A 12066-nucleotide genomic window follows, 5' to 3' on the forward strand; every position below is an offset into this window, starting at 1 on the left:
AGAGAGAGGGGGGACAGAGAGAGAGGGGGGACAGAGAGAGGGGGGGACAGAGAAAGGGGGACAGAGAGAGAGGGGGGGACAGAGGGGGGGGGACACAGAGAGAGGGGGGCCAGAGAGGGGGGGGCAGAGAAGGTGGAGGAGGGGCAGAGGATCCCAAGCGGGATCTGAGCTGTCAGCACAGAGCCCAACGCGGGGCTCGAACTCACAAACCATGAGATCATGACCTGAGCCAAAGTCAGACACTTAACTGAGCCGCCCAGGTGCCCCTTCACTAACCCATTTTTAAAAAAGATTCCTATTTTTGCATGAGGATTTCGAGCCCCGTGACTCTGCAAAGAAAGAGGGTGGGGTGGTGGGCTGATCCGGGCTGTTTCTACCCAGAGCGCCCATACTTCCACGAATAACAAGTCGACAAATCACTCGGTTTTGAGTCAGGGCTCCTGCATTAATGCTAGTATTTCTGAAATGGAGCGAGCTAAGTCATCGACACATGACATATACACCGAAAACTGCCAGTTGGAAACCTCAACCAGAACCAAGCTTTTCTGCTCAGCGTCAGAATTTACAGAGAACACGGTATTTCGTGGTAGAGCGCAGACGCCTTATCAGAGAATATTCGTGTGAAGCCCGTCTCCGGACAGGAAGGCTCTGACCACAGCCTCTCACACGTCCTGGATATCTAACCTCAGCAGACGGAAGTGTACTTTTCCTGCCTTTTCAGAACAATCCCCGAGCCTGCAGAGAAGTCAAATGCGCACAGGTCACATCTTTGGCGGAGCTAACGTGTCCTGGGGTTCTCTGCAATTTCTCTCCGGGAAGAGCATTAATGTCAAGGCTCAGAAGGAACTTTGTGAGACGTTTTAGGAATATTTCTAGAAATGTCATTTGGATATTAACACTCAGTTACAGCAAAGCTGGGGATTTGAGTTTCTCCCTGGAAACTAGCGGGAGCCGGCGCCGGGTCAGGGGCTGCGAGGGGCACGTGCCCTGGGGGACTGTCAGCCTGGTGCTGACATGCTTGCTCCCGGCCCACAGGACACCCAAGAGGGGAATTCCTCCCCTGGACTTCGTGTCTGGTCCACGGGGAGCTGGAACACAACGCCAAAGCGAGGCCAGATGAAGCCAGAACTTCGATGTCCTGGGAGTCTTTAATCACCGTGGGGACAGGCGTTCATTCCGGAGAAGCAGCGTTTAGACGGAAAAAGGCAACAGTAAAAACCCCGGAACCAGAGCCAGCAGGTGCTGGCAGAGAGAACAGACAGGACCCCTGAGCCCCCGCAGGGTCAGCGAGGGTGCTGGGCACGCCCGGGCCCTTCCCCGCGGGCATCTCGGACTGGCTGGTGGAGCAGAGGGTCATTTACACGGAGCACAAGAGGGAAAAGACCAGAAACAGCAGACAGGGAAGGAGGGGAGAGCGTGAGCAGCAGGGGGAGGCAGGGGGAGGCGGAGAGCAAGGGCTGGAGGCCGGACCTCTGCTGGCTGCGTGAAAGGCCAGGTTCACACAGCAAGTGGCAGCAGAAGAGCAGGGCTTGGGGACACATGATGGCGCACATTCTTACGGAGCCACTGAGGACACAGCCCGTCGGGGTTTCTTGAGGGACCCCACTGGTCTTCCCACCCCAAGCTGGAGCGACAGGGGGAGGCGGGAAAATACTTCACGTCCAACGTTAGTTTTGTCAGGCCTCCGCCCGAGGACACAGGCCTAGACTCACTCTACGTACTGAGCACGCTGTCCCTTCGCTTCCCGGAAGCCTTTCGTCTGTCTACACCTTCCTTATCCGCATGGTGGGCACCACTCTTCTCCCGACCGACTGTTAAAACTGAGAACTGTAAACATTTTAAACGTCTCCGGCAGATGTCATTCACGTGAAATTTACTCCTTTTCTTTGGATGTTCTTTGTAGGGTTACACAAGTTTCTCAAAACAAATTGTGGCTCTCACAGGTCAATATACAATTGAATTTCTCTACAAAATTCCAACCACGGCCCCCCCCGCCCCCCCCCCCGGCACAATTCTGCCATTTACCTCTCTCCCCTCCCATCCTGGCTGACGTTCAAGTCACACTTCTCTTCAAAAAGTCACACTTTTTAAAGAAGTGTGGACTTATTTTGGAAAAATAAAATGAGCCAAAAGCAAAATGAAAAGAGCACCGAAACTATTCAAACTTCAATTTTTAGCTGTTATTTGGTCTCCAAACTGTGCACATAACGTTCCTGCATCTAGGGGTCTTCTCCCTGCTTGAACAAGTTTCTGAGTGTCAAGAACATGACTCCGACAATTCTCAAATTCAGAAGCGCCTATTATGTCAAATGTTATTCCGAAGAGCCTGTGCTCTACTCGTCTAGATGGTCTGAGATGGGGCGGCGGGTTCAGCCGGTCTGTAGGAACCGGCAAGTCTTCGAGCCGGTGGTGTGACTTCCAGCTGAATTCTTTCTCAAAGCTGTTTTGGCTGTTTTAGGTCCTCCCGCATGAATTTTAGAATCCGCATGTCATTAAAAAAAAGTGCGCCAGGATTCTGATCGAGATCACGTTAATTTGGTGGTATTTTAATGGCATCGAGTCTTCTGACCCAGGGATGTGAGCACAGACACCTAAGAGGGGAGAGTGGGGACATGATTTCTGTAGGGCCGTCGAACACGCGGAAAACCTTAGTTCTGTCGTCTTACTTCAAGCGTCAAGATACAAGAGTTCTCTAGAAAATGCCCCTTCTGCGTCCTGTTCCTCAGCGCTGCGCGGGGAGGGGACTGGAGAGTGCCCCCTTCAGGCTCCGAGGAGCGTCCCCCCGGGGCTGAGGGCCGGGGGCACGCACCCGGTGGTCGTCGCTGTGCTCGGGACTGGCCGGCCCGCAGATACGAGGGTTCCCTCCAAGAGGCAGGTGTCACTCAAGGTTAGGATGCATTCTTGAACACTTAATCCTGCACAGTCGCCTTAAGTCATAAACAGGAGCGTGATGGACACCCCATCACACTGTGGGCACAGCTCATTCTTTTCCTGCACTGGACCAAAGGGTGCACCAGAAAACAAACAAACAAACAAAAAAAAAACCCAACCCCAAAGCCTCTGAAGCCCAACAACTGGTGCCCAAGAACTCGCCCACAGACCCTCACTGTCCCCCCAGCTCCGCGGTCCGCGTGGCCACAAAGTCTTGGCAGCGTCCTGGAGGGGGCGCGGATTTGATCTCCTAGCTCTCACGGCTCTAGCACACGTTAAGCCGTAAAACCAAAATGGTAGTTTAAAAAATGACCTCAAATTCCCGTCCCGGGGAGAAAAAAAAGAAAAAAATATAATTTTTTTCTTAAATGCGTTCGTTGCTGAGAACATTCATCATAAAGAAATGATGGAGTCTAACTGCGTTAAGTAAAAACTCGGTTCCTGACAGTTACGAGGAATGTCCTGCGTTTTTCCGCCGTATTTTTCAAGGTTCAGGTGTGGGTGTGGTCAGCGGGGCCGCCTCTTTGGGCCGCTCTCTGGAAAAGGAGTCTGCGCTGGTGCTGCCCAATCGAAAAATAACGTGCTCCAAGTATGGAACTCCAAAGTTTTCTAGTAGTCACGTTAAGAAAGAAAAAGGCAATGGATGAGATTAATTGTAATGGTATGCTTTTTTTGACTCGTTATATGCAAAAGACTATGATCATGGCAGCATAGGAAAAGTGACGGTGAGGTGTTTTTACACTGTCTTCTTCACACGGAGCCCGGGAGCTCCCGTGCTTTCGGCTGATGGCACAGCTCGGGCGGCTGGTCACGGGGCCCGTGGCCGTGGCGGCCGCCGTCAGGGACTGTCGAGCTGGCCCGAGGGGGTTCACGGTTCAGGGTCAGAGAGGCCCGTGTCCGGCACTGTGCTGGGCTCCGCAAGCTGGAGAGAGGCAGGCAACCTTCAGAGAGCCCACAGTCACCAGGCTCCCTCGCACCCAGGCAGGGACTCAGCACATGCCCCTCTTTAGAGCCCAAATTGTACACATTCCCAATATAGTAAGAAAACTGTCTCTGGGCCAGCGGTGATCTAAACCTCTGTTTCTGCCACCGTGGACACAAACCTGAGCGCAGGTGTGGCGGGGGCGGTCCTGCCGACAACACGGCCCACGGGCGTCCCTGGCTCCTGACGGCCCAGGGAGGCAGGGCGGCCTCCGTTCCGCTGCTGTGGAGGAAGACGGGGCTCCGCCTGCCGTCCTGGGGCCACGGGGGACTGACAGGGGACGCCCCTGGGCCACTGCACGGGGGACGGTGCGGCCGGGAGAGAGTGGAAAGACACCACTGCCGAGTGTCTGGTTTTTGCCCGGGTTAACTAACAGCTAAAGACGAGATTATTACTGTTAATAAAAACGAAGAAAATCATCACAACCTCAGGCACGGACTCAACCCTCCAAGGTTCCGTCTGGTCGTCCGATCGCTGGGACGTGCGGATCCGCTACCTCGTCTGAGCTTACTGACGCGGAGCTTCCCGCTGGGCTCACACCGAGGCGCCGACGGAGACCCCGTCACCTCCTACAAGCGCTTCGCAGGCAAACCCAGCGCGCCCGGCTCGGCCCTGCGCCCTGTTACCTGGCGAGCCTCCCCCTTCTCTGTCTGTCTCAGCATCTGCACGTCTTCACCCGGAGGCCCGTCCGTGTCCATTGCAGCCGGGCCGCCCACGGTGCCGGCGGGACTACACACTGTGTGCTGCAACGCGAAGTTCGGAGTCACTCTCTGCTGGTGCTCAGGGCTCTGGATGCCAGCGGCCTCGGGGTGGGGGGAGGGAGCATCCTCCCGCCGGCACCTCCCCACCCCCCACCTCCCGGCCGGCCCGGCAGCGCCACGGAATCCAGAGCGCTTCCATTCTCCGAGGCCCACGGCCAGGCAAGGAGCACCACGCAGTCCCAGGCCAGAGTCTTTGCTCAGCTGGACCACTCCCTGCTGATAGCCCCCTCCCCGCCCCGGCTGCAGGCAGCTGCCGGCCTCACCCCTGCACCGGGTTATCGACCGTACCCCACGTCCACACCCTCGGCGTCCCTGCTCTCCGGCTGCACTCCGCCAGCCAGGTTGGGCGGCTCGGTCATGGCCGGGCACTGAGGGCAAGGCCGCGTGCCTGCGAGTCCGGGCGGCCCTGGGCCCCGCTGTCCCTGGGCTCTGGAGCCACACACGGGTTTCTGGCCACAGGCCTCTCTGTCTCTGAGGGGGACTGGGGCGGCGAGGTCACCTCAGAAGGCTGCTGTGATGGCTACAGTGTGCTATGTGTCCCCTTTGTCTGTGGGGGGGCTCGGAAGACACGGGTGTCAGGGAGCCACGAGCCGGGTGTCCCTGCGGACATTTCACACATGGCAGCAAGTGGCAGCAAACACCTGGCTGGGGTGACAGGAGGGACAGAGGGACCTGCCCGCACCGCCCCTGCTGCCTGCACTGCGCCCCTGCCCCTCCCCTCCCTGCGGCCCCTCCAACGGCAGCACAGACGCCAGGGCTGGGCGACTCCCGGGTGCTGAGCCAGCTGTGGGGTTCTATCCTCCCGGCCTCTGTGGGCACAAGGGGCACAGCAGATGGAACACCACCTCCTGAGGCCCTCCGGGGCCTCTCCTGCCTCCCTGCCCTTCCCACCGGCTCCCCGCTCCTGGGGGCTCCCCGCTTCACCTTTGTTCACAGCTCTGGGCCCTCAGACAAGGCCCTCTGGCCACCATTCCTGGCGACCCCTGCCTCGGCCACACGCTTCTGCAAGAGCCCCCAGGGCAGGCGCCTCCCAGTACACCATCTGTGTGGCTGCCAGAAAGAACTTTCTGGAATGCAAGTCTGAGTAGCCCACCTGGCCCTTTATGACACTGATGCCTGCACCCACTTTGCTGCCTCTCCAGCTTCGTCCCCAGGCCAGGCCACACGCAGCCCCTCCTCCACGGCCAACAGCGGCTTCCTGCGTCCACTCTCTCTTCTCCAGGACCTTCCCCCGGATTCAGAGTCCCCTCTGAGACCTCCCGTCCATGGGCTCAGCCCTCCTGCCGGGGACCCTGTGGCTGCCCCACAGCCACACGGTGTCTCTCCGCGTCCCCGTTAGAGGCCTCCTCCTGGCTCCTCCTCGCCGGTCAGAATCTGACCGCTGGACATAGATCCTCTTTGCCTCCATCTGGCTCCCCGCTCGGACCCTAAGCCTGAAGCTGTGTCCTGTTCTCATCCTTGTCTCTCAGGAAAGTTCACGATCCAGGACGCCCAGCTGGTGCCCATCTGCCAGGTGCAGCGCCCGGAGGGGCCTGAGAAACCTCTGTGCTCACGAGGAGGCGCAGGGACTGCTTTTTAACCAACCATCCAGCCGCCCCTCCCCCGAGGAGACCGGTGCACACTCCCCGGCCTCCGCCCATGGCCCTCGGTCCCCGCTGGGGCTCGGGGCAAAGCGCAACGCAGCGGGCACCGGCGGGAGAGGGTCCTCTGCCGAGGCTGTGGGCACAGCGGGGCTCGGGGCACACACGTCCCCCCCGAGGGGCCCATCTCAGAGCAAAGTGCGCCGCACCCGCCCTCCCGACCGCACACAAGTGCGTCCTCCTGGCACACGACTCCCACCAAAGTCGGGCAGGAGCAAGCAGCGAACGGTTACTTGGCCTCTTTGGGGAGTCGGAAAACACGTTTACGTTAGAAATCCTCAGTATTGCAGGACTTATAAAAAACCTCAACGATGCGGGACATTAACCCCCCACGGGGCCCCCGTAGCTGGTCTGGCAGCTGCAGGCGACCATTCCGTGGCCGCCGCAGACCCCCGGCCCAGCAGGACGGACGGGGCGCTCCTGCAGCCGAGCAGGTGGCCTGGGGAGGACTTCCAGGTTCAGGTCGGCGAGCGGACAGGGCTCTGCTGCGGGCACCCGACAAAGCAGCCATGAAATCGTTTCCTAGAAAAGGCAGGTGTGACCTGGAGCCAAAGCGTGGAAGACCTGATGGGCGCCACGGCGGACACAGGACGCAGGCGTGCCGTCCCCGGGGTCGTGACCTCCTGTTGCTGCTGTTCTAGGCGGCGAGCCAGGGCTGGACCTCAGACAAGATGCCCTCTCCCTCAAGGGAAAATCAAGCCCCTTGCTTCTCAGTCTGAGACATTAGCCCATGAAGTATTTTCCTCTTGGAGACCCCGCACGGGGGACTGCTGCACGCGCACAGGGTCTCAGCGGGGCACGGTCAGCACAGCGCCCAGAGCACCCTGTTTGCCGCGGGGGAAGCCCGGGGCCATTCGGCGCCCCAGCCTGGGACACTGCAGAGCAGCCCCAAGGAGTGAACGTGCCGCGTACGGAAACTCGGGAGCAGCTCGGGGAAAGGGAAGCAAGAGCGGCAGCGGTTTCGGAGGCGCATGTGTGACCGTGCCGGGAGGCCAGGCCCCGCTGCCACCCCGCCGGCCGGCCCTCGTCCGTCTGTCACGTGAAAGCTTCATGCGCGTTTTCACAAGATGACTCTACATTTCGGGCGACATAAATAAAACCAGCCTCTCTGATTTGTATACACCTCACCTGTCTTTCAGGCGGTCGATTTTGGGGGCGTGTGTGGTGGGGAGTGCCTGGCGGTCCTAACGGGGACTCCCGCCCGCCTGCCCAAGGTGCAGGGCTGAGGCAGGGCCCCTCCGCCTCCGCCCGCCCCAGGCCTGTGCCCTCACTGCGCTGGCGGACCAACCTCACGTTCAACACCGGTTCTGTTGCAGCAGGTGCACAGAGCAGTTGTGCGGCTGAGCACAGGCCTGTTAGGGAAAGGCCGAGGGCTGGGTCCGGGGCCGAGGGAAGGCCTCGCTTCATGTCATTCGACTTTCCTGAGGTGGAATGTCTCGAACGTGGTTTTATTGGCGGGAACACGCTTGACACATTATATAGATCAGACACACTTTTAACTTCATGATCATGTGTCACTTTTCATGAGATGTCATAGAGCCATAAGACCAGCACAACCAACTGACTAAACGACTCTCGCCCGCCTCTGGCCCGAGGAAACAGATGGCTTAGCTCCACCTGACCTGACCTCTCAGGATCCTGAGGGCACCGAGGGGCTCTTGTCAAGGGCAGTTTTTTCTGGGAGGCTGAGGGCCGCCGGCACTGTTACTGTGGCAGAGACGCGCAGAGACACGCACAGACGATCGTCAGGAACGCGGCCCCGCGGTGACCAGATGGGCACAGCCCCAGGGGGCACACCCGGGACCACACCACCCAGAACCCCCAGTCGTCCTGGGAGCCCCAGGGTGGGCCCTGTGCGGCCACCGCTTCGCCAGCCCTGGAAGACACGCCTGCCAGAGCACCGCGGAACCTTCCAGCGAGGACGGGAGAGAGGGTTAGTGGCTAACAGGGCAGATGTTAGGCAATTTTTAACGATTAAACAGCTCAGCGTACAGGAACCGAGTTTTGGGAAAGAGGACGCCAACTTCGTGCTCCACCTATTTCACATCTACGTTCCCGTCTTAGAATTACTTGAGATGTTAGAAAGAAAGCCGTGGACCATCTGAGCTACATCATCCATGACATTTGTGAGGAGAAGGCAAGTTACAATCTTGGCCCACAAGAGAGGCTGTATCTTGGTTTTCTTTTTACCACAGCGTATTGGTTAAGGTTTAGATCTTATTAAAAAGCAAGAGGAAAAAAAGGTCAATTCTGTGGTAAAAACTTGGTAGGGCAAAACAAGTTACTTGCACAAAAGTTGAGAAGTATTTTATTGCAGCCATTTCCACATACAAGGTTAGTGAAGCGGACCCCCGCCCCGCCCGCGCTGAAGCCACATTCCTGTCGCATAAAAACATTCAAGTTAAGACCCTAGACGTTTTCACGTTACTTTTTTTAGTACCTGGGGGTTTGCTTTGGCTAGATTTTCTATTTTAACCCACGCTTCTTCTCGTTCTTTCATTTTTAGCTTCTCTCTGAAAAATAGTAAAATGTCATTGGCATTAGAGAGAGGGACACGGTCAAGACAGGAAACACGGACACGGTCAGCAACACAGTCACCTTCTGGTTTCTACACCACTGACCGCCCGGTGGTGTTCACAGTATATGTCAACACGGAAAATGAAAGCAAAACACACCCAGACTCAGAGGAGAAGACGTTTAACTGAGGAGCGGAGGGAACGCTTCCCCGAGGACACTGAGGTCTCGGTGCCCCCTGGTCTGGCTGTTTCTCCAGAACCTAATTCTGAAGAAAAGCTCACGGAGCCGTGACAGGTGAGACCATTCCACGGCGTAAAGGCCCCGAGGTGAAGAGCCGATGTCCCAACACGGGCGGCTTTAAAAAGGAACAGTTTTCAGACCCGGTTCCTGGCCAGTGCATCACGCGACCTTTGACCTCTGGGGAGTCACTTAACCTGGACCCAGCTTTTTTTTTTTAAACCTGGATAATGTGCTGCAAGATCCTTCCCAGGAAGCTAAGGTACTGGCCCTCTCACGGCCGGGGGCGTCTGCAGGCCGGGCTCAGCCGGGAGGGCCCGGAGGCCCCGTGCGCACGTCTGCCCGGGCCCCTGCCCTGCTCGGCGGACCGCCCCACACCGTCCTTCGGGGGGTTTCGCCGTCTTCCCTCCCCACACCGCCCTCGAGGGCAAGGATTTCTGTTTCATGCCCTGTGGTCTTGCCAGAACAGGGCCTGGCGTGCGGGTGAACACGTCTGTGCCATCTACCGAATGAACGGGACAGCGGAAGGCGCTTGCCCTCTCCAGAAATCCGACAGGACAGGATTCCGACCCCTGCCTCGTGAACCTAAAACTGCTCCACCTCACCGCCCTTACGTGTTCCCGAGAAAAGCAAAAATTCTGAAACTCGGGTCCCTGGCCGCACACACGTCTGCAGAGACAACTGGCCGGAAGCGTGGGGGGCACAGGGACGTTCTCTGGAAATAAGCGAAGACAACGCGTTCTCATTCGTGTTTCCATGGGAGAGACCCGACTCTGCTTTAACGTGACGGGCTTTTTCGGACAAACCAACAGAAGAGGTTTACCCGGACCGAGGAAGCCCACACCCGCGAGGGAGCGGCGCGGCCAGGAGAGACTCACTTGAGCTTCTCGGCTTTGAACTGCTGGGTGCAGTCGTCAAACAGCTTCTGGTTCATCTCCATGAAGAGCTTCAGCGCGTTGTAGATCAGGCCGTGTATGGTCCTGGAAGCAGACCCCGAGTTCAGGCTCCGCTCGCTCCGCCTCGCCCTCCACCCCCCGCCCCTCCCCGCCTCGCCCTGCGCGGCCACAGCCCTCCTCTCCCCCAGCTCTCCAGCCGCCGCATCGGCCCTAGTCTCCCAGGCCCCCCGGCTTCCCAACGGGAGCCTGGCGGTTTGGCTGAGTCTGCGTCCACACAGCCCGTCGAGCCGCCTGGCCCTCCCTGAGCACCCCGGCCCGAGGCCCCTCGGTGCAGTGTCCGGGCCGACAGCAGCCCAAAGCCACTTTCCTTGGAAGCAGAATAAAAAAATGTTGAAATTTGAAAAAATACAATGAAGGGGCATCTGGGTGGCTCAGTCAACGTCCGGCTCTCAATTTCAGCTCAGGTCACGATCTCAGTGTGTGACTTTGAGCCCCGCGCCAGGCTCTGTGCTGACAGCTCGGAACCTGCTTGGATTCTCTTTCTCTCTCTGCCCCTTTCTCATTCACGCTCTTTCTCTCTTAAAGATAAACACCTGAAAATGGCATACATAATTAAGACAAACTGGAATGTGTTGGGGACAGTAACGGAAAATACTTTATTTCCCAAAACTGTCAGTTTACTTTTAAACTTATTAAGAGCAGAAAAGGTTTTAATCATGCTGAAACAGAGCTCTGGAGGGCAGAATTTAAGATAGCTTGATGACACTTGGCCCCCTGGCTCTGAGCCCCATGAGAGGGGGCGGGCCTGGCTGCTCTGTGACCCAGGGGGCTCGGGAGGGGAGGCTAGTCCCCCTCGCCAGCGGACGGCAGCCACAGGGGACCGCGGTGGGGTGTGCAGAACTGCCCCGGGGCGCCTGGGGGGCTCAGTCGGGTAAGCGTCCGGCTTCGGCTCAGGTCATGATCTCACAGTTCGTGAGTTCAAGCCCCCAGTGGGCTCTGTACTGACAGCTCAGGGCCTGGAGCCTGCTTCCGATTCTGTGTCTCCTCTGCCCTTCCCCTGCTCGTGCTCTCTCTCTCTCTCAAAATAAATAAAAAAACAAAAATAAATTTACAAAAACCCAAAAAACAAAAACCCAAGAGCTGCCCGCGGAGCCCGCCCGCGGCCTTGTGAGCAACAGCAAAGCCACTCGGCTCTCGGACCCTGCCGGTACGTGCTTTCTTGTGTTGTTGCCCGGCTCACAACTACCTCCTAACTCGCTTCGTATTTGGAAACACTTAAAACAGCCTTCTCCCTCTGCAGCAGGCCGGGTCTGCAGCCAGTCAGCGGCCACTGCTGACTCTCCTGTCACACGAAATGACACAGGGCCGATGGCTGCGCTCCGAGGCCTCTGCCACCCCCCGCTGAGCGCAACGAGGAATGCACGTGGCGAAGAAAAGGTCACGGCAGGTGATGCACTGACGGGTCGGCCGGGCCGGGCGCCCAGGGTCCGGTGGCGGGCTGCGTCTTGCGGCACAAGCGTCGCCGCGGCCCCCACGGCCGGGCGCCACCTCCAACACTCAGCGGCCGCCTGCGAGGCGCCTGGGACCTGCATCTGTCACCTTCACCACGAGGTGAAGGTCGCTGCAAAGTGCTGTCTGTGCATGAACACTGATTTCCTTGACGCATCAACACAGAACAGCGAGGTGTGGCCGACACTCTCCTGTGTCTCAGATGGGGAAATGGTGGCCGAGCGAGAGGGGCGGAGGGGCGAGGACGTGAGCTGGGACGGCGGGAGGGGGTGCGGGAGACCCCGTGAGCGGGAGGGGGCCTGGCCACCGCCGCCCGAGTCTCGCTCCCCGAGCACCGGGGCGCCTGGGGGGCTCCGTCGGGTAAGCGTCCGACTTCGGCTCAGGTCATGATCTCATGGTTCGTGGGTTTGAGCCCCGTGTCGGGCTCTGTGCTGACAGCTCAGAGCCTGGAGCCTGCTTCAGATTCTGTGTCTCCCTCTCTCTCTGACCCTCCCCTGCTCATACTGTCTCTCTCTCTCTCAAAAATAAATAAAAACATTAAAAAAAAAAAAAGACACGGGCACCAGCGGGCAGTCTGCTGACAGGGAGCCTGC

The 12066-nt window shown here is 58.4% G+C and overlaps 1 protein-coding gene across 1 annotated transcript in view; it reads right to left on the bottom strand.

Moving 5' to 3' along the window:
- PPP2R5C (protein phosphatase 2 regulatory subunit B'gamma) overlaps positions 1-12066 on the bottom strand; it is an 87407-nt gene that overhangs the window by 1723 nt on the left and 73618 nt on the right. Inside the window, exons 11-13 of the mRNA XM_029950822.1 lie at positions 9947-10395; positions 8755-8827; positions 4540-4656 (exon numbers count right to left, since the gene is read on the bottom strand). Coding sequence (XP_029806682.1) covers positions 4540-4656; positions 8755-8827; positions 9947-10395 — 639 coding nt within the window. The remainder of the gene's footprint in view (positions 1-4539; positions 4657-8754; positions 8828-9946; positions 10396-12066) is intronic.

Source organism: Suricata suricatta, chromosome 9, assembly GCF_006229205.1.
Source record: "Suricata suricatta isolate VVHF042 chromosome 9, meerkat_22Aug2017_6uvM2_HiC, whole genome shotgun sequence".
In the NCBI taxonomy this organism is placed as follows: domain Eukaryota; kingdom Metazoa; phylum Chordata; class Mammalia; order Carnivora; family Herpestidae; genus Suricata; species Suricata suricatta.